Here is a 21,254-nt window from a genome sequence, read left to right as displayed (position 1 = left end):
TATGCCGCTACACTCCTATTTTTGACTTTTTCCAAGGTTGGATTGCTAAAACTGTAAAGGCTAAATGCTTTTCATGTAAACAATTGTATTAGCTAGAGTAAGAATTACCTCTACATTCTCTCTCCATTTGGTCAGACAAAGTATCAAACAAGGAAAATCCATTTTTTTTATTTTTGTTTGAACCAGTAATGAGAGGTACCAGTACTGTCATATTCAAAGTTTTGATAGATAACTTCTGCTGCAACAGAAACCTTTTTATACACACACTTCTATTCACTCGTTGTTATTAATCATTCAACATATTCATGATTTTTATTTTGTTTTCTCCGTTCGTGTTAATTGTATCATTACCAAATCATTTTTCATTGTAATCGTAGCAAAACAAAGTTAATTCAGCTATTACTTGCTAATTATTTTACATTTAAACACCTTCACATGTGCCTTTTTTAATTTTATTGAACTGCAACAAAACACTTTGCTCATGATATAAAATTTGAAAGGCGGAGTAGTAACCGTTATTACACGTTAAATAAAAGATAAATTTTTTGTGCAAACACTTGTTTATTACCCGAGCAACGGTAGGCATTCTGCTAGTATATATGTACATCTATATACTTTAATTCTCATTTTACTAATATTTTTTCAAAACAACTTTTATTCTAAATTACATTACATGATTTTAAAGTTTTGCTTTTTATTATAAAACAAAATGCTCTCTTGCGTAGATTTCAAATTTTTCTAAGCATACTTTTTGACAGACAGCTAACCAATCTTAGCATAAAGGCAAGTGTAAATATCAAGCATTTCCCATACAAGTGAATACACTAACACTCCCTACTTCTATTAGCAGCTTCAGTCTATCTATTAAAAGCTAGTTCCTAGACTAGCACACTGGACCCTGACAGTTTAGTGTGTTGGGAGAGATTGTCAAGTGGGTCATCGAAGCACATATAACAAGTATGTGCACAAATAATCTGTAAATATGGACGCAGGTGATAAGACAAAGGTGTTAAAGATTTGGGCTGCTAAATCAAATGTTGAGTTTGAATCCTGTCAAAAGCAATATTTTATTCTAACCTCCAACCTTTACTTTGAACAGACGGAAATAACTCCTATCATAATAAAAATTATTTTAGTGTGTTGTTGTGAGAACTCCTATAGAGCTTTTGCCATTTCTTCGCAAGTGCTTATGTTTACATGATGTACGAAATTAGATGACTACATGGGTAATAAAAACGATCAATGGATTCATTTTACTTCAGTGTAGCTTAATAGATTATGTTGTCACCTTGCAAATTGTTGGTTTGAGGGTCTAATCCAGTTTGATGCAGTTTTTTCTTAGCTAGATTTTAATCTTTATAGCTGTACACACAAGTAACACACAAACTGCGAATTTATATATAGATTAAGATTATATTATCCCATTTCTAAGACATTACTATTCCTGCATAGCGGCAGTTTATTTTGGAAATGCTGTATATAGGCTGGTGAAAACAGGTTTTTTTAATTATAGAGACGATTCCCAATATTTTCTCAAATTGTTTGAATTGCTAAAAAATTGCTTCCTCACAGTGGCTATAATTTTTATCTACATTTCAGAAAAATATTTACTATTTGACGTTAGTTTGACTGGCAGCTAATAATGAACAACATTGCATATGAGCTCATTTCTCTCATACAACGGCTTTCTATTTCCAGGCATTTATTTACACATGCTGGTTAAATTAAATTTGTCACCTGTCACGCTATTATTGGTGTGTTTTACAAGCTGGTACAACTATAGTTGTGGTGTCCATACCTTCAAGCTGGAGGGTTAAGCTAAGGCTAACATAGGGGGCTTCTAGTCTACCCCCAGCACAACGCATGTAGAGCTGATGGGATGAAGCCAAATTTTATTATGTAATTAATAGCAGCAAGGGTCAGCCTACTACAAAGGAGCTAGACTGCTTGATCATGTATTGAACAGATTTTAGTTATTGTATTTAAACAAGTTCAGCTTATTGCATCAAAACGTTCCCAATGGCTTAATAAATATTGGCCACTTTTTTTCTCAATGTTTTTCATTATGTGCGAGCTAAACAGTATGAGTGTTTTAGCAGAGCTGGCAGTGCATGTAAACAACAGCTTCCCACGCTATTGCTATGTGCAATCTAGCGATGACTTGGTGATTCAGACAGAAGCTTCACTACTAAATTATATTTACAGTTGTGATCATAATTATGGGACACTATAGTGTTTTTTGTGTTCTTTGTCATGTATGACATAAACACATCCTTGATTATCTCAGACCATACATCTATATACATATTTCTCAAAGACCGTATGTCTGTATGTCTGTCTGAAATCCGGCTATAGCTATTATTAGAACAGCTGAGCTTGACAACAATAAAGACTCAAATTCATGGAATTTCATGGAAATTCATGGAATTCTTCCTGTCATTGGAAGCCTAACCTTATTAACTAGCTTAGTGGAGTTTCCATTGGCAATATGCCAGGCCACTAGCTTGAAAGGTACAGTTGTTTGACAAAGTTTTAAAACCTTTACAGTTGTTTTTATTTCTTTCTTAATTCACTTCAACTACATGACACACTTCTCCCATGATATGTAGTTCGAAAGTTAGAATGGCAAATGTTGTTATATGTTAAATACAAATCAATTTTCTGTCCAAAGACTTTTTTATTACCTGGGAAACGCCGGGTAATAGAAACAGAAACAGACGACAAACATTGAGAAATATATATTTATATTGGATTATGTTAAGTTAGCTAGTAAACAAGCCTATTCTAGTTCCATCTACCTGCTGCCTTCTTGAGTAATCCAGACGCAAACCGTATTGAGGTTAGCATAAGGCTTGCAGATGGCACAAACGTCCCTGTCCTAAAACAGACGAAAACATGGGCAACAAAAATGAAGTTTTGCTATCGAAGATATTAGACAACTCTAGTAGAGTACCATATCATTGGGAAATAGCGCTAACAAGCCTACATTTAATAAATTTACATTTAAATCATTTTATAATTGTTTCATTTTTTTTAATTCATTTGATTTTCACAAAATATTTTTCTCATGATATGAAGTTTAAAAGTTACAGTTGTTTGACAAAGTTTGAAAACCTTTACAGTTGTTTTTATTTCATTTCTTAATTTATTTCAACTACACAAAACACTTCTCTCATGGTATGTAGTCTGAAAGTTAGAATGACAAATGTTGTTATATGTTAAATACAAATCAATTTTCTGTCCAAAGACTTTTTTATTACCTGGGAAACGTCAGGTGGCACAGCTAGCACTATATATATTATACTATAGTACATGTAGATATATTATATATATAATATCATTACCTTTAGGACCTGCATGGCTGCCTCCATGTTCACCCTTAGCTCCGGGATAAGACAAAACACTTTTCTCATGATATGTAGTTTGAAAGTTAGAATGACAAATGTTGTTATAAATTATGTTAAATACAAATCAATTTTCTGTCCAAAGACTTTTTTATTACCTGGGCAACGCCGGGTGGAACAGCTAGTACTATACATATTTGAGAAGTGAGTTTTGTAGACACTCGGTCTGCCACTAAAATGATTCTCAAGAAATATGATCTAGTTATTTGGCACCCACTTTAACCTATGCAGTGATTGGCCATTACCGCTGGCCAATTAGATTTTATGATGCTGCTAACACTTCAAAGTCCACCAATTTATTTTTACGTAGTTACATCAATCTGAATATGGGGAAAAAACATTTTTAGTTTGGCCAACTCTGGTTGATAAATATAAACTTAGTTTTTAGTGGATTGTTTTGTCAAAAGGTGTGGATACCGCTATGTTACATCCAAACAAAGCTAACGAGGCAAATACCAGTTGATATTTAATAATATTTCCGTGTAGAGTATCCTTAAAGCCTAGTTCCCATGTCGATTGGAAGACCCCATCGGTAGTCTTCCGCAGCAAAACGCTTGAGACTCTAAGCTCACAGGCTTCTGTTCACATAAAGCTGCATTACTAATAACCACATAAAAACGTTCGATCGCCATGCCGTTTAGATAATGCTGACCTTTAGCTGTACAGTGAATTTCAGGAAAATTTAGTCTGCGGATCCTTGCAAAATTTGAACATCTCTAAATTCTTGCATTGCCGCTGGCAACTACCGACAATACTTGGTGGAACCCTGCGTGCAGGTTCACATTTCACCGTTAATAGCTTGCTGTGCTGTCGCTGGTGCTTTGCGCGTATATGAGAAGCAGGCTTGACTTTTGTATGATGTGCATATTTCGATAATTAGTATAATAAACACTTAAACTATGAGTTAATAACAAACAACATGTTTATTTTAAGTAGCTCCATAATTACGATCACCACATGCAAGTAATTTTTAAGCAATCTGTGAAGGTTTTGTTGAAGGAACAAAACTATGTTGGCTGATTGGTGACTCTCAAGATACAGCCTGAACTCATTTAGGTTTCAAAAAAGTAGCAGGTGCAGTACTAAGGCTACAAGTTCTCTACAGTGTTCAGGTATCCAACTGCAAACCAATCACAATATTTCCATTCTGTCAGTTTCTTTGCCGAAGAATAATTATAGACATTATAATCACACTTTAGTTTGAACCTGAGCATTTGAACTGTCATCAACTTTCTCAATTTTGTTCTTGAAATATCTCGGCAGTCAGATCACCCTAAACAACAACCAAAATCTCAAATGATGAAAAATATTAAGAGTTTTTGATAAAACATTTTAAAATATGGTGTGAGTGACCCTATAATACACAGAGTAGGCCCTCTACCTGTCACCTTCCAGCTATTTGCTTAACATTCATAAGCAGCAGGACAAAAAATAAGTATCACTTTTATTTGCTCAACAATGTTGCTGACTGAGCTATAGCTCAGCCAAGTCACGTATACTTGACCTGGTCAAGTATACTTGACCTGATTAGCAGCTAGCTATGACATCTTCAAAAAGTAATTGGATAGCAAATGTCGCAAAGCAGTTTAATTGGAACTAGAGATGCACAGATCTTAGTATTAGAAATGATAGAGATGCCAAATATCTGAATGTGAATTAACACTTACAACACTAACATCTAATCATGTGTATACAATCAAGTCCCTTGATCTTAGATCATATTCATAACTTTCTGTCTACTGTAACAAAAACTTAGAATGGGGTAATTTTTAAACTGAGTACCACATTGCAACTCTAAGCTTGCAGAACTCAAAAAGGTAAAAATCAAATACTGTAAATAGTTTTTTCTCTCCTCTTGCAAAGAAGTGATGGTTTATAGAATACTGAAGAAACGTAATGGTTGCAGTATAGTGTTTCTGATAGTGTATGTAGAGTGGGATGAATAAAAGCGACCAAGCCCCAAGCTAAGCATCACCAACATGACTGACCAGTTCGCCACCACACCAGGTAGCCGGCTGGAGGATGGCCTGGAATGGCCCAGCCGTGTCGAGAGATTCGGCTTGACCGACTCTGAAAATGAAAAGTGAGCCCGTCAGGAATACAACCAGCTGGCTGCCAGAAGATAAAGGAGTGACCAGCCAGCTATTAAGCCACGCCCAAGAGACTAACCTACTCTCAAGCTCGGCATTGAGGAGACCAGCCCGACTTTAAAAAAGAAGGGCAGAGTCTAAAGTATAAAAAGAGCTACTCAGGCAAAAGCCAGACAGAGCACAAAAACCTCACCTAATGCAGTTATATGTATGTGCAAACTGTTAACTGTATTATATATACTTGATGCAAATATATATTTTATACTTGAACAAAATAGTTGATTATGAGTGGAGCAGCAAAGGGGTCACAGCAAATCCTTTAATATATTTATTATAAACAAAAATGCAAATAGTTTTTGTTTACAATTCTTGTTGCTGAGAAGTAGCTATCTAGCTTTCTCTATTCTTGATCCTCTGTTCCCAAAAAGTGTAATCAATGTGTAAAAATGCCCTCTGGTATTTTGGCAATGTTTCATGAACTAATTGATTTAAAATTTTAGAACTACGCTGCAAACACATCCTGCATCAAGAAACTGAATTTTCGTAGTTCTACATAGACCGAAAGTACAGTAGACCACAAAGTAAAACTACGCTGCCGAGTTTACTCATGCTTGGGAAAACAATTCCCCAAATTAACTGGGTCCATGAGTTCAAAGTGTTAAAAGACCTTTTTAAACAAACCTGAAACTTCTGATACCTTCCACAAATGTTCTATAGATGGTAGTCATGGCAGTTTAGTTTACCATATTAACAAATGCAATTAACTTTAGTCCTTTATCACTCAGAAAAATATTTAATGAGTTGCGACTTTTTCGTTTCGATTTTTTCAAGTCTGACCAGTTTCTTGTAGAGATAAATTCAAAAAACTTTTTTTTTTATTTTGATCCAAATGCAAATTGTGCCTGTCATATTTTTCAGCTATCACAATAAAAATTATTATAGACAACCACAGGCCAGAGATGCAGGGGAGTCTTGTGTTGATTAGTTTTGTTACTTCTCCATACATTCAATTAGCTGAAATACTTTGATGTATACTGTTGGACTGTAGATTTAGATGCTTTGAGTTTACTGCAAAAAATTCACGCTTGAATGAATAGAGACCATAAGCTAACTCTACAAGGGCAGGGATAGCCGATTTCAATAAACTTTTTACACTGACGATCAGCTGGCTAAATTAGACTATTTCATAGGCAGATGCAGTTGTGGTAGCAAGCTTATTACACACTAGCAACGGCAGAAATACAACAACATGTCAAAGAAACAGGCTGCTTGTTTGTCAACATTTTTAGCGCTAATTTTTTTGCAAACAGTTGGCTCGCAAGATCAAATTCTTGACTATTTCCTACAATGGAATGAAGTACCTACGGAAGTATATCTCGGACTACTAACAGAATCATCAGAAGTTGTGAAGACACCTTTAGTAAATGGAACTTGTTTTCAGTATAATGTAAACGGCTTTGATAGATGTAAGTACTACAGTGACTGCTGTGCCATGACCCCATCTCGACCTCTAGAGCAACTGGCTCCAAACACTTTTTCTTGTCATGATGGATATTATATAGTAGACAGATGTCCTCCGGTTACAGAGAATAATGAGCTGAGAGATCTTTGTGAAGGATATTTTGGCGCATTATCAGGTAAACTTAAGACTTGGTTTAAACTCGCATTTAAAATCAAGTTAAAACATACTTAGGTTTGCAAAGTTATTAATGCTAAAAATCACAGGTGGATGTCTTTGGTATACAGATACTAGTACCATGACAGTACGGTACGTCGTGATGTATCCTCAGGTGTGAAAAGTATCTGTTCGACTATTCTGAAAGGTAACAAAGTGATCAAATAGTGCAGCTGACAGTGTGCCTTGCTGGAAAGCCAAATGTCGGAGTTCAAATTCTGTGTGAAGCTATTTTTCCCAACATTCATGTCAACCATGGCTTTGGACAGGCGTATGATCACAGCTCTTTTTACAGTAAATATTTTGCAACTTATAATAACACTCAATTGGAACCGTTTGGAATGATCTGATTTTTCTCTAAAAATTTTAAATGAGAAAGTGTCAGGACATAAGTTTGCATAACTCTCTTCAAAAAGAAAATGTTTTTCAGCACTGACTGGTACCTTTAAACTTTTTTTGGCTTTGAAACTTTTCAATAAAAGAACATGTCTGCAAATATGTTGACATAAAGCTAATGCACATACATCAGAAAGCGTCACATGCAGGAGCATCTTAAATTACCTAATTACCAAATTCTTAAACTACCATTTTTATGCAGTAGCTGACTGAGGCTAGTAGTGACCCCAGCTTTACTAATAGACAAGTGAGGGAGTGATCAGCTATAGAACATGCTTGAGTAGTTCATACATGTAACTCCTCTCAAATTACTATAGAAAGCATATGAAATGATTCGTGAAAAGAGTTACTGTCATAAATAGACACTGAATCAAATATCTAAAGCCAGCTTCCCTTCTCATGTACTAGCTAGTAACTTCTACATGTCAACTGTTTATTTTCAAGATTAGCATGCAGAGCTTAAATTTGAAAGATTGTGGTAAGGTCCATTTTAATCTAACCATTTTCTGTCATAAAGTTCATGGGCTGTCATATTTTGGGTCCGGCATGACTGGCAGTAGAAGCAATATTCACGATAAAAACACATTTTCTACTAAATATATTATGTATACCATTGTTTTTTAAACTTGTGAAAAAACTGAAATTATATTCTTAGTTCCAAAGGAAACAATCTGGCAGCTTCATGTACTTCCACAATAATTAAAGTGCTATTGCAAATACATCTATGGGCGAAAGTAGCAAAATAGGCCAACCGTTTCAAAATATCTTTAAAAAATCTAGTTCAAGTTTCGTGCAGGTAGCGAAATAGTCTCTACTCAGAAATTCTCTCTACGCCCAGGCAACGCCGATACATCAAGAAAGATTGAAGCTGTCAAACTTTGCCAATAGTTTGGCAAGCATTCCAGCAGCCTGTACAATGTGCACCACTTCCGTGATGATGACTGGCCATCGAGGATTGATCTATATTTGCTTTCCTGATGGCCATGGGACTAATACATATTTCATCATCTCTGCTATCACATTGTGCAATGAGAACGATACACCGTGGACTATTCCTTGATGTGAACATGGATGAATTTGTGATAGTGTTAAAATTGTTATTACAGACGATCACTAAAGTTTTGTGTGATTAACACCGACATACAACGGTATATTGTGACCAGTTATCCAAAAATCAAAAATTTTGCCTCATTTATGAAGTACAATAAATAACGGCAACCTTCTCATACTTGGTCCAATTTGCTTTATGTAGATATTTATAAATATAATATATACATATAATTATTGACAATAAAGTAATATATACGCTAACAGTGGGCTATTTAAGCACACCATGACTATATAGAAAGTGCTTATCAGATATAAGAAGTAATAGCAACATTCCCGTGCTCAACTCAATTTGCTTTCAGTTTTTCTCAAACTTTAAGGCTTCTGCTGAACGCTGTCAATTATGTGAGAGAAAAGTGAGGAATTTTACAAGCCAAAAAGGCATGATGTATGGTACAGGTAAAACTTAAATTTTACATTTGTTGCCAGTTCTTTCAGAGCACAGAACTCTAAAAATATTCCTGAGGCTATAGACTGATGCAAACTTTAAAAATCAGCCCTTGTTTACGGAAAGTGCTTAAGATTCATATTATTCCAAAATGGTTGATCGTAGTCTACCTTTTGTAATTTTTTAGTAGCTACAGATGCGTATTGATATTTAGTAGTGTGAAAAATAGTGGCGACCCTAGCGCTTCTTGGTAATTAATATATCTTCTCATCTCAGCTTAGCTCCAAGTGCATAAATCTTTACATCATTTTAAACCTTCAAGTTTATTCCTTTCATCTAATTAAATAAAAATATTTTGTTCTTCAACTTCAAAAAGGCTGCAAGCTAAGCTTTAATTAATGCTAAGCTAGTTAAGTCAAACTAAGCTAGCTAATTAAAGACAAACAAAAAGGCTTGATGAAGCGCAAGCTATAGAAAAACAGTAATGAAACAGGCCATACAAAAATGGACCGTAAAACAGTTTATTAAATTTCCGTGTTCTTCTTGTTTCATGATATTGACTCAAAATTACAAATTTTCTATATAAACAGTTTGCTTCAGTTTCACCATCTGTCTCGAGACCAGTTTAGCAGCAAACTTATCAGCGTATTGCAACAGTAGAGTAAAATAAATTACAGTGGGTACCTCGCATTAGCAAACAGTCAAGGCTTGCTTATAATAATTTGTACGAGTTGTTGCTTGTGGCACTGAAAGGCAGGCGTCATTACAAACCAATGCAGGCCAGTGTCATCACGGTCTAGTGCAGGCAGGTGTCATTACTGTCTAGTGCAGGCAGGTGTCATCACTGTCTAGTGCAGGCAGGTGTCATCACTGTTTAGTGTAGGCCCGATTCATCTAGCGCAAACTCGTAAGGAAGTTACGATCTGTCTGTTGCATGCATTTTATCCTCTTGCGTTGGGTAGTAATTTAGCAGAAAGATATTTATGCAACAAGATCTTTATGTTTACACACTCTACTTTCTCAAGTTACCCACTGACATTCATTACAACAGATCCTGTTTATTTCGGCTCTCTGGAAGAAGGCTTAGCTTTATTGTTTTAGTCTGCAGTTTTTGTGGTATTAGCTTATGGATTATAGCTTACTAGAGATATAATGTATGTATAAATTGTTATATACAATTTATATTATATATCATATATGTTTATATGACATGTAAATATATATTATGTAAATATTATTCATTAATCATTAGGAACGAGCCCACAAATCTCATTGTCAAAGGTGATTGCCATCCACCAGTAAGAACCACCTTTGTGAAATGATCACTTGATTAGAGCAGGCCAAGATCTGTTTGAAACAGATATATAGTATATATATATATATATATATATAGTATATATATATATATATATAGTATATATATATATATATATATATATAGTATATATATATATATATATATATATATATATATATATATATAGTATATATATAGTATATATATATATAGTATATATATATAGTATATATATATATAGTATATATATATATATATATATATATATACATATATATATATATATATATAAGTACAAAGATGGAAAAAGTTTTTAGCAACAGTTTATTACTTAAAGTTTCATGATGCAAAATGATGTTAAGTTTACACCAATCGTCAGATAAAAAATTGCATGACACAAACACAAAACCAAGAATACACTAAGAACACCAAAATGAAGAGTTACCTGTATAAGTACAAAGATGGAAAAAGTCTTTTAGCAACAGTTTATGACTAAAAGTTTCATACTGCATGCAGTAATCATCAGATGCTAATGTGAAGTGCTGGTGTATAATACTTGGTCAAATCAAGTATAAAAGCCTAACTATTAAATTGGTTAATTGGTGAGCTTAGCCTTAGATAAGTAAAATTTGGTGTCTACAGGATGTTACTATATGACTTCTCTGATTCATTACCAAATTCACCAAATTTTACTTATCTAAGGCTAAGCTCACCAATTAACCAATTTAATAGTTAGGCTTTTATACTTGATTTGACCAAGTATTATACACCAGCACTTCACATTAGCGTCTGATGATTACTGCATGCAGTATGAAACTTTTAGTCATAAACTGTTGCTAAAAACTTTTTCCATCTTTGTACTTATACAGGTAACTCTTCATTTTGGTGTTCTTAGTGTATTCTTGGTTTTGTGTTTGTGTCATGCAATATTTTATCTGACGATTGGTGTAAACTTAACATCATTTTGCATCATGAAACTTTAAGTAATAAACTGTTGCTAAAAAACTTTTTCCATCTTTGTACTTATACAGGCTCGGTGGACAACTTTGAGCACTATATCAGTGAAGTCTCAACCATTATATATATATATATATATATATACTAGCTGCTGGCACCAATGTTTGCATCAACTGCAGAAATTTTATGCGTAGCTAAAAGTATGCCAAACCCTCAAATGTTTTGAAGGTTTTGAATGTTAAATCTTACCTAGACTGAGTTATGACTCTGCAGTATAACATACTAGCGACAATATGTTAATCATTATAGTTTGACTGTGTCGAAATTTCCCCAACCATTTTGATTTAATTATGCTCTGATAGATTAAGTACTTTATTGCGCAAGCCAGTGGACAGGTTGCAGACTTACTGTAGCCTCAGGACTGAAACAACTTGGAAGAAAATAATAATTTTGAGGAAACTGATTCCCAATCAACACTAGGCTACCAAAGGTTTCTGTTAACCTTAAAATTTGGATCTTTCTTCGTTGACATTTAGTATTATGACGGTAGCATTTTAAACTGTGCATTTCTAGCAAGCATTTTGAAAATCATATTTTTAATAAAGTTTTTATTTGGTAATGGCTACAATAGAATTATTGTTTCCATAGCTTTCCAGATTTCTTTTGAAAACATCGATGTCGCCAATTAGGCAACCAATGAGGATCAAGTGGCGCCAATTAACATCAAAATGTGCAGATACTCTAGGTCAAGGTCAGTAGACATTTTAGCCTTCAGAGAAAGCATTGACATCAGCATTCACCAGCAACCTTGATAAATATCCTTCCAGTATGCTTCAGCAAGTGAACTACAAACATAAGTTTTCTACAGATATGACAAATCTTTGAGAGACGAACAGTTTCTTAATTTCTAATCAAGGATCAAGTCAATTTTTCTAGCTCGATGCATGTGCTTATTGTTTGGCATTCTTAGGCAGTTAGTAGTAAAATACTACATGAATATGTACATTTTTCTATTTTATGCCTTGCTAAATACATTAAAGTGTGCTATGCATCTATGTCTATGGCATCTATGTCTCGCAGCTGAAGTTTAAAGAGGTCTTCAGATATTTTATCTGTCTTTAGAATATTTTTCCATCAAGCAATGGGATTCGCTATTTCTGCTCTGGATCATGTCAAGCAAGTCACCTGTCCGTTGCGCTCTAATCTAAAATGACAAGTTGATACAACACTCTGTCTATGTGAAGAAAAACCTATTAGGAAACCTAAAGAATATGGGCAAAATAAATGCATGATTGTTCTGTAATTGAAAAGGTGTTAAATCAATGGGCTTTTGGCAACTTTTTGTTCTTGTAACCAGTTATAGACTAGATTTGTAGTCAGCAAAAGAAATATAAAAAGTAATGCTGCTATGCTACATTGATGGAGCACAGGCTATTGTGGGTCAGCCAGCACTGTGTAATTGCGACAGTAGAGATGGCTCTCTGTCATGCGTGAAGCTCATTTCAAATGTAGTATTGTCCCATTTATTGGCTCAGCTAGCTAATGGGTTGAAAGGGCATTCATTGTAGCAAGGCAATGAGTTAAATTAATTTTAACCAAAGTGGTTAGCATAAAATGACTCAATTATTTGATGTGCAAAAATGAAACCATCTATGAATGTTATTTATTAATAATCTCTGTTACTATGGTAATAATACGATATTGTATTACTTTGCAAGTCATTTTAAAAATCTTGAACTGTTTTCTTTTATGTTCATTTGATGGTGAGTTGTTTTTTTAATTTTATATACACTAGTACCCTGACATATTAGCGTGCTTTGAAAGATCATCAGGTGTAATAACTATGTGCACAAGCATTCTGAAATGTTGGCGGGTGGTCGATTGTTACAGGTGTTAGCATTGTGGGCCTCTAAGGTAAATGTCATAAGTTCGAAGCCCGTGTGAAATAGTGTTTAATTTCAGCCATCAACTGTAGCATGAGACAGATGCATGGACACAGTTCTTTTATAATAAAGATTTTACCATAGAGAAAAATAACAACCAAAACGAAGGACTAAAGTCTACATAATTGTGACAAAACAGCTGAAAGATCTGAAAAACTCATATTCATATGATCTCTTTAGAAGGCCGCAAGCTTTTTGCTAAGCTAGGAAAGCTAGCTACTGTACCTGTTTAGTTGTTCGAACCTTATGAAGAACTCTTTGATTATTGTGTTAGAGTTATGGTCCCTTACGGAAGTGCCAGCTCCCTCATTTGACTTTGTTAAAATGAGCTTGCACAAACCTTTAGTAGATTTCATCAGAAATAAAACTATTTTCTTCTCATTAGCAATTGTTTTTTTATGTTTGGGGTGACTGTCAGAACATAATTTGTGGAGACGTCGTTTTTGTTTGAGTGTTTTAACCGTGATCAACCTTTGTTGATTTTAGTCTTGAAACATCCTGGCTGTCAGATAACATCAAACATCAATAAAAGTTTCAAATGATAGAAAAACACTGAAACTTAAAAAAAACCTACTAAAATTTTGTGCAGATTCTTTTTAATCGCATCAACGATCAAGTTTCCATAATTTTAATGAAAGCTTTTATTGTTCCAGATATCTCCATAAAAAGATGGCCAGTCCGAGGAAAAGTAAACCATCTGGTATATAAGAACATCTACTGCGCAATATGTAATGGTGTTGATCCATATGATGAGTTGGACTTACAAGCTCAAACCTTCCATGGCAATTTAGATGATGGAGGTTCCCTGGTCTCTAGAGTAGAATGGTGGCCGGCTAAAATAGAGTGTCCCAAGGATTCTATTGAGAAATACTTGGAAGACAGTCCTAACCATCAGAAATTGGTTGATTTCATTGGGAGGTAACTAAACAGGCGTGAGAACACAGTTCACTTGGATGTTTATAGAAACGTCTTCTAAAAACCTTTCAAATTTATAAGCATTCTAAAAATAATTTCCACACTTGAGTAACAATTTTTAGAAAGTATCGTTTTAAAAAATATAAAAAACTTTTTTTAAACTCAAAATTTTTTCAACTAAATAAAAAAAATTGGAATGGTTTTGACATAAGCATAAAATCTGAAGACGGTAAAGTATGTTTTCATTGTGCGGTTGATGCAGATTTGGAATTGTCTGCTCCTTGAGTTACCGTGCAGTAAGGGTTTCATTGGACATTTAAATGTTGTAGATTAACGCAGGTGCTTTATTGAAAAACATACGCAACTGTACCAGAGTTCATATCCGTGCACTGCTCCTATTTTGTGTGTGTGACACTTGCTTGCACATCATTAGCAAGTGCAGTTTTCATCCTCCGCTCGTAAAAAAATTGATAAAACTTTATGAGTAATAAAACTCTCTTGCCTTGTGGGCTTTTGTCACTTCCATCTTGCAGATGATATAAACTTGCGTTTTAAATTTGTCATGGAAACATAGTGTATCAAAGCCGGGAGTAAAAACATGCTCAGTTTTCTTACATGAGGCAACACACTGAGTATTGGAAACAGTAGCTTAATTACACATAAATATTAATGATTTTTACCTTTGGGACATGCTTGGGTCATTTATTAGTAGAGCCTTTTGATACCGGTCTACTAGTTGATCAGGTTTGAAAACAAAAGGAAGTCATTAATTATTATTTTTTGATCGCTTTAAGAAATATCCCCATCACAAGTTTTAGCCTTTTTATAGAGGCCTTAACATAGTGGAACTAATATGAATTAAATTGGATAAATAAAAAATATTTACTACTATTACCGTAAAACCTTTATTTGAATGTCATGGCGGTCTATTTTTTAACCCTTCCTTTACAGTGGTGCTTTATTAGAGGTGGTGTTAAAATAAAGGTAGATTTTTACTTTTGAAAAACCTCGTAAGAACCTTAGAAGAAAAATTTAATCTGTTTATGGGCAAAATGAATGCCACTTATATTTTGTATTATCCTTTGGGCAAAGCGACATTAAGCCTTTAAATAAAAGAATTTTGCTTACTTACTTCTAACTTGTGCTGGATCTCTAAATGAATATACATGGGGAAGCTGATGCGTGTCTCTCGCAGTTGATATCCATTGCTTGCAATTAACCTCCGATGATCTTATAGCCTGCTTTGCAATTTGTGGGAGCTTTCAATTTTATCTCATTTTAAAGTTGAAGGCGTATATTCATTTTGTAACTAAATATATTTAACAAAGTTGCATAAAAGCTCATTGCGCTCACTTACATGTTTGTTAGAGTTTGTAGCCAAAACTGGCTTTTTATGTGCACTAGAAGAGGAGTTACGAGCGTCGACCCATTGTGAGCCGAGTTCATATTAGTTGATGCTATCAACTAATATGCTAGAAATCTGCAAATTTATAACTTGTATAATAATAATCTATTATATGCTAAAATATATATTCAAGAACAAAAAGATATAATCACACCATATTTATAACACATTTAGAAACAAAAATTACCAGCTTAAAACCAAAATTAACATTTTTCAAGCAAAAATATTAGCATCATTTGCTCGTAATTTAACACTTAATTCAGCTGTTAAAGTGACTTACAGGGTCATCTGAAGAAGAGATCAAACATACCCATAAAACTGCTTAAGTTGAAAGGTTTTGTTGTTAACCTTCACTTTGTGCAACTTTTTGAAGCAGGGCTTAAAATGGCAATAAACAGTTTTTCTATTTTTAGTTCATGCGATGTTGTATTCTTGCCACCCGAAGCGCCTGACCTTTGCTGGGAGTCTGAAAGAACATGCCCAGTAGGTACCGAAATTGAATTGGTGAAGCTTTGCGAAGAGGGACCTGCAAACTACATCAGCATCCCATCGACAGGCTTAGTGTATAGGAACCAATTTTGTGCCCTGTGTAACAAAGAAAGCTTTTATTCGTATAACCAGCCAGACCTTGCCAACAACACCGAAGCTGTTCAGTTAACATGGAAAGCTAAAAGGCTGGGAGCTTATACTGAAGAGAAAAATCACATGGAAATTTTTGCAATAATGCGGCCAACTTTATGGAACAGTAATTTTAATTTTTCAATTTTCCGATTCACAAGTTTTGTTGATAATATCGATCTCAAATGTTCGTTTTTTGTGCAAGAAGAGCAGAATTTCTGTGAGAAACTGTTGCGACCGCTTGCTGAAAATTCCCAAAATAATTTTTCGGATCCTGTTTGGAACCTCCGTTCTGCATCTTGTTTTTCTGCTTTTCATAAAGTCTGTGATCGACTCTTAACGGCAAAAACCTCCGAATGCTCAACACCAGGATGCGGAGAAAAATCTATATTAGATCCTCACTCACTGAAATGTATCAACTTAACCACCTTTGTAATTGGTAATGAAACAGTACTAGAGAATAATAACTTACCTTGGCACTCACATTCCATCTGTGCTTATCAAAGTCAGTGTAAGGCTGTTGAACTAGGACTACTACAAACTCATGAACTCAACTGTTTCTGTGATGAACAATGTATCTACTACAATGATTGCTGTGAAGATTCACCATATCAGGCTACAGCGGAAACAAAGTTACCAGACAACACATTTCACTGTAAGGAAGATGTTTCAGAGTTGATGGGAAAATATAATCCTAGTGACATACCATTGGGAATAATGGAAGTAAATCGATGTCCTGGTGGATATGAAGATAATGAAACTAGAAGACAATGTGAAGAACCTCCTTCTAGAAACACATTGAGTCATCAGATGATTCCTGTTACAGATCCTAACACAGGAATTAGGTGAGACTCTATAAGATTCTATATGATGTTGAAATAAAAAAAAAATTAATGTAACAATCTTATCTGGGAATCTGATTCTATGAAACTAACATGCAAGCTATGTGAGCTCTAGACTCTGTGGAGTTCTTACAAATTTAGGAAACTGTAAAAATCTTTTCTTACTACCACTAATGTTCATTTAAAATAATATTAAATAATAAAAAGTGAAAAGAAAGTAAAATAAGAAAGCGTTTCAAGAAAAACTCTTGTTTATCTTTATGGTCATTTCTTATCTTTCTAGAATTAATATTAGTTGTGAATAAGTAGTACTAATGACAGCAATGACAAAGTCTTTTGCTTCAAACTTGTTTATTTTGCTGATCTCACTATGTCAGACTCAACTTGACAACAAAATAATTTCATTGTCTTTTTTAATTTCCAACATCGCTTTACGTTTGGTGTTACAGATACGCTAATTGGTACTGCGCGCAATGTCACAAAGTTGGAAACATCCAGTTCTGGAGGATCGATGTCGGTTGCTATTCAGTGGCTAATGACAATTGTTCTTACATTTTTGGAATGTCATCTGTATCAGATATGAGCTTTGCTGATGCCTTTAGGGATGATGCAACACTGGATATTTTACAACAAGCCTTGGAATCATACAGGTGAGAAGAGGTCTAGATTTTAACTATCAATGTTTAAGTTAGTACTCCGGATGCAATTTCAACTTGAACTATAGCTGTGCTGTTTAACAGTTTGAAGCATGTGTCGGGGATAGTTCGGGGCGTTGTTTCCCATCTGATAGTGCTCCCGAGTACACTTGACTGTGTAGTTTTACTCTGTTAATTTTGCACTTGTGCTTTACATAAATTGTAGAATACTAGTCCATAATATGTGCATAATATGTTTTTAATATCATTTTGTAGTTTAAAAAGTTGTTAGAGTATTGGTTTGTGGGATATCGCCAATATAGCAATGAGACTTCTAACTGACCGAGAAGTGAAAAATAGCTGCGCTCAGAACATATCCTTTTAATTACACAAATTGATTAAATTTCTTTTTACTGAAAGATTAAAAATAAACAAAGATAGAAAACTCCTTCCTCAGCAACAAGAGCAACTAGAAAGAGATTACGATCTAGTTCTGATGATTCTGACAATCAAACTTTCAGGTAAAGCTACACTAAAGCACTAGCATCTACCACAACAACAACAATGAAAAGCCTTATTATTAACTACCATAGCAGCAATGATGGCAAACATTGCCATTGATAAAATCAAGTCAAAATTGGTATCTATTTTTGAAAAGTTTTCTGATTATTTATTTTCATCTTAGGTATATAAAGATCAAACATGACGAGTGTCAAAATGAAGATCTATTACAGTTGACATTCAATTATAGGCTAACGCCATACTTTTTATGTTTCTTAATAGTGATATTCTTTTAGAGGTGGCGTTCAAATAAAGGGGGTGCTCAAATAGAGGTTCTAGAGTATATTTCCTGTCAAAGTTTTTTAATGATGTTTAAATTAATAGTTCTATATTTTTAACGTTTGATGTAGGTGCAGTGTGAAACAGTATCTGCCACCAAAAGGTGTACCTACGGTTCGTAGATGTAACTATGATGCTGAGGAATATATATCCACTTGTCCTCCACATACAAAAGACTGGGTGATTTCTGATAAGTGTGAGAATTCTCCGGCTTCTTTCGTGTTTCAAGGAGGGTTTTTGAAGCAGATAATAACTCAAGGCTATTACTTTCCAGTGACATATAAAACATACCTCTATAAAACTCTTGGAAATGTTGCAATTGCCTCTTATAGACAAGAGTCTAAATATAGAAACAGTTACTGCGCTAGTTGCCACGGTATGGCCTGGTTGGGCTGCCATGCTAAACATAGCTTTGAGATCTTCAGCGGCGACCGTGACTTGTACATGCAATATGAGTCAGAGGTAGCTAAGTTTCTCCTTGTATATAAAATAGACTTGAATGAGAGATCTTGCAGACTAGACTCAGACTCAGCTTTACTTTACAGTGACTATACAACGGGTTGGGACACATGCACCACTATTAGTTCACAACTTAAACAATGTAACTGTCAGTCTATTTTAAACTTAGAAACTGGTGACTGTCTCCGACTACCTTATTACAGCAATACTAACTGTTTAAACAGTGACTATAATATAGAAACATTTGAGCTGTCTTCTTATGCAGTTAAAAGTTGTGGAGATAATTTCACTTATGCACCGTTGCCAGAAACTTTAGCATTGAGTCAATGCCTGACATGCACAGATAATTCATCGAGCTGTGTTGGCGTAACAGACTATGCTTTTAAATATAATCCAACAGTAGAGTACCCGAGCATTCACTGCGCACCGAAATCCTTGACTAGGTGCAATAGTCCTTCTTCTAGCTCATCTTGCTTGTCTTCGTATTCTTTTGGGGGATTAAGCTCAAGCCTTTCAAGCGAGCCACGACAAACGAAGATATCATTGCTAAACGCTGTTGCTATTTCTTACTTTCCTGCTAAATTTGACTTTGCTGTAAAAATGCATAAAATTGCTGTCGATGGATTTGAACAAGTTTTTTCAACTTTTACTGACAAACCTCTTTCTACTTGTTCTGAATATTCTCTCGTCAATGATTCTCAACCAAATTGGTTAGTATGCCATAAAAGTAGTTTGTACGATTTTCATCACCGAATCACATATGCTGACTTCCTTTTGAGGGGGTCAGAGCTACGAGTCTGTACTGATTATGTAGAGGCTGAATTTACATTGTACGCATATAACTATGTATTTTCAGCACTCTCAATAGTAGCTATTATAGTCTATGCTGTGCATTATTTTGGCAAAGCTAGAAGGTCTGTAACAGGAAACTTTGTGATTAGCTCTCTCCTCACTCTCGCTGCAGCTCTCGTTTGTTACTGTCTTGTATACACAGGTTCCTCTGTTGGTTGTAGAGTTATTGCTACACTAAATCAGTATTTGTTAATCAGTGTTCAAGTCTGGACAAATGCTATTGGTATTTGGATGGTAAGAGGTATAAGTACACTGAGGAGAGCGAGTGATTCAGGGGTGAAAACTTATATTAGTTATGCTGCTTATGCTTGGCTGACTCCACTAGTGTTTGTAATCCTAGCATACATTTTACACTGGGAAAGAGTCGAAGCCTTTTATCCTGTGTTTACAGATAATATCTGCCTTATATCCAGTGGCTGGACTCGTCTTCTCTTGTTCACAGGTCCGATATACCTCTACATTTTGTTAAACACAGTACTCTGTATTGCTGCTATCATAATGGTAGTTAGATCAGGAAATAATATCACAGCTAATGATAAAAAGAAAGTGCAGAAAAAGGTCATCGCTGTAATAAAGCTGCAGACAGTTTTTGGTTTCCATTGGATTCTATTGTTATTTAATTCAGTTCCTAAAGTCAACATTTCTGTCATTTACATAATCTTGAACATATTTTTAACCCTTCAAGGTGTCATTCTTGTCTTCATGCAGTTCCTAACCTCAAAGAATATTGACAAATTTAAAAATACGATGAATTCATTGAAAACTAATCTTTCAACATCAAGTCGCACTCCTGACAGTGAAAGTCGCAGTGTTAGACTAGCTTCGGAATCATTGGCGCTCAGAGACCATGAAAAATAGTATCAACTACATTTCTATTTGGTTTCAAATTATCAACAGCAAATATTAAACTTTTTAAAGAATTAGGTAGCATTGTAATTGTTGAATAGTCGATCTGAATCTGGAATTGAAATTATATTTTATTTTCAATGGAAAAACTAACCTTTAATGATTATTGCAACATTTCCTGGTGTTGCAACTAACTTTAATTCTGACAATGTTGATCAACCAGGCACCTGTTCTGGTTTCTACTGAGACATATTTAATAGCCTGTGCTCACTACTTTTGCTGATATAGAGATAGACAGAGAAACCTCCGTTTTAAAATTATTAGCTTTTTTTCTGCGAATTCTATGACAGTTGCTGCAAAAAGCTATTTGTGCCAATGCTAATATGGAACATTATGAATGACTCTCTGCTAACTTATGTAGTGTTTCTTTAGAACTCATTTTTTAGGAAGGTCTCGGCTTCTCACTAACTGTTGGCTAGAAGGTTATGCAAGTGTTTGCTTGACGTTTTAAGATTGAAAATTGATAAAATTTCCAAGCTATGTGAAATTATTTTAAAAGTAGCTAAATATTGCCAATTTCGGAGT

At 34.6% G+C, this 21,254-nt stretch overlaps 1 protein-coding gene across 1 annotated transcript; it reads left to right on the top strand.

Moving 5' to 3' along the window:
- Positions 1-6,743: 6,743 nt before the first annotated feature.
- On the top strand, positions 6,744-20,714 carry LOC137407804 (uncharacterized). The gene is made up of 5 exons (XM_068094185.1): positions 6,744-7,131; positions 13,911-14,175; positions 15,991-17,040; positions 17,487-17,687; positions 18,584-20,714. The coding sequence occupies exons 1-5, from the start codon at positions 6,744-6,746 to the stop codon at positions 20,679-20,681; spliced, it is 4,002 nt and encodes a 1,333-aa protein (XP_067950286.1). The 3' UTR covers positions 20,682-20,714.
- Positions 20,715-21,254: the final 540 nt, after the last annotated feature.

The sequence above is a fragment of the Watersipora subatra genome, chromosome 11, assembly GCF_963576615.1.
Source record: "Watersipora subatra chromosome 11, tzWatSuba1.1, whole genome shotgun sequence".
NCBI lineage: Eukaryota > Metazoa > Bryozoa > Gymnolaemata > Cheilostomatida > Watersiporidae > Watersipora > Watersipora subatra.
Note: the sequence above shows the minus strand (reverse complement) of the source record. Positions and strands in the feature narration are given on the sequence as shown.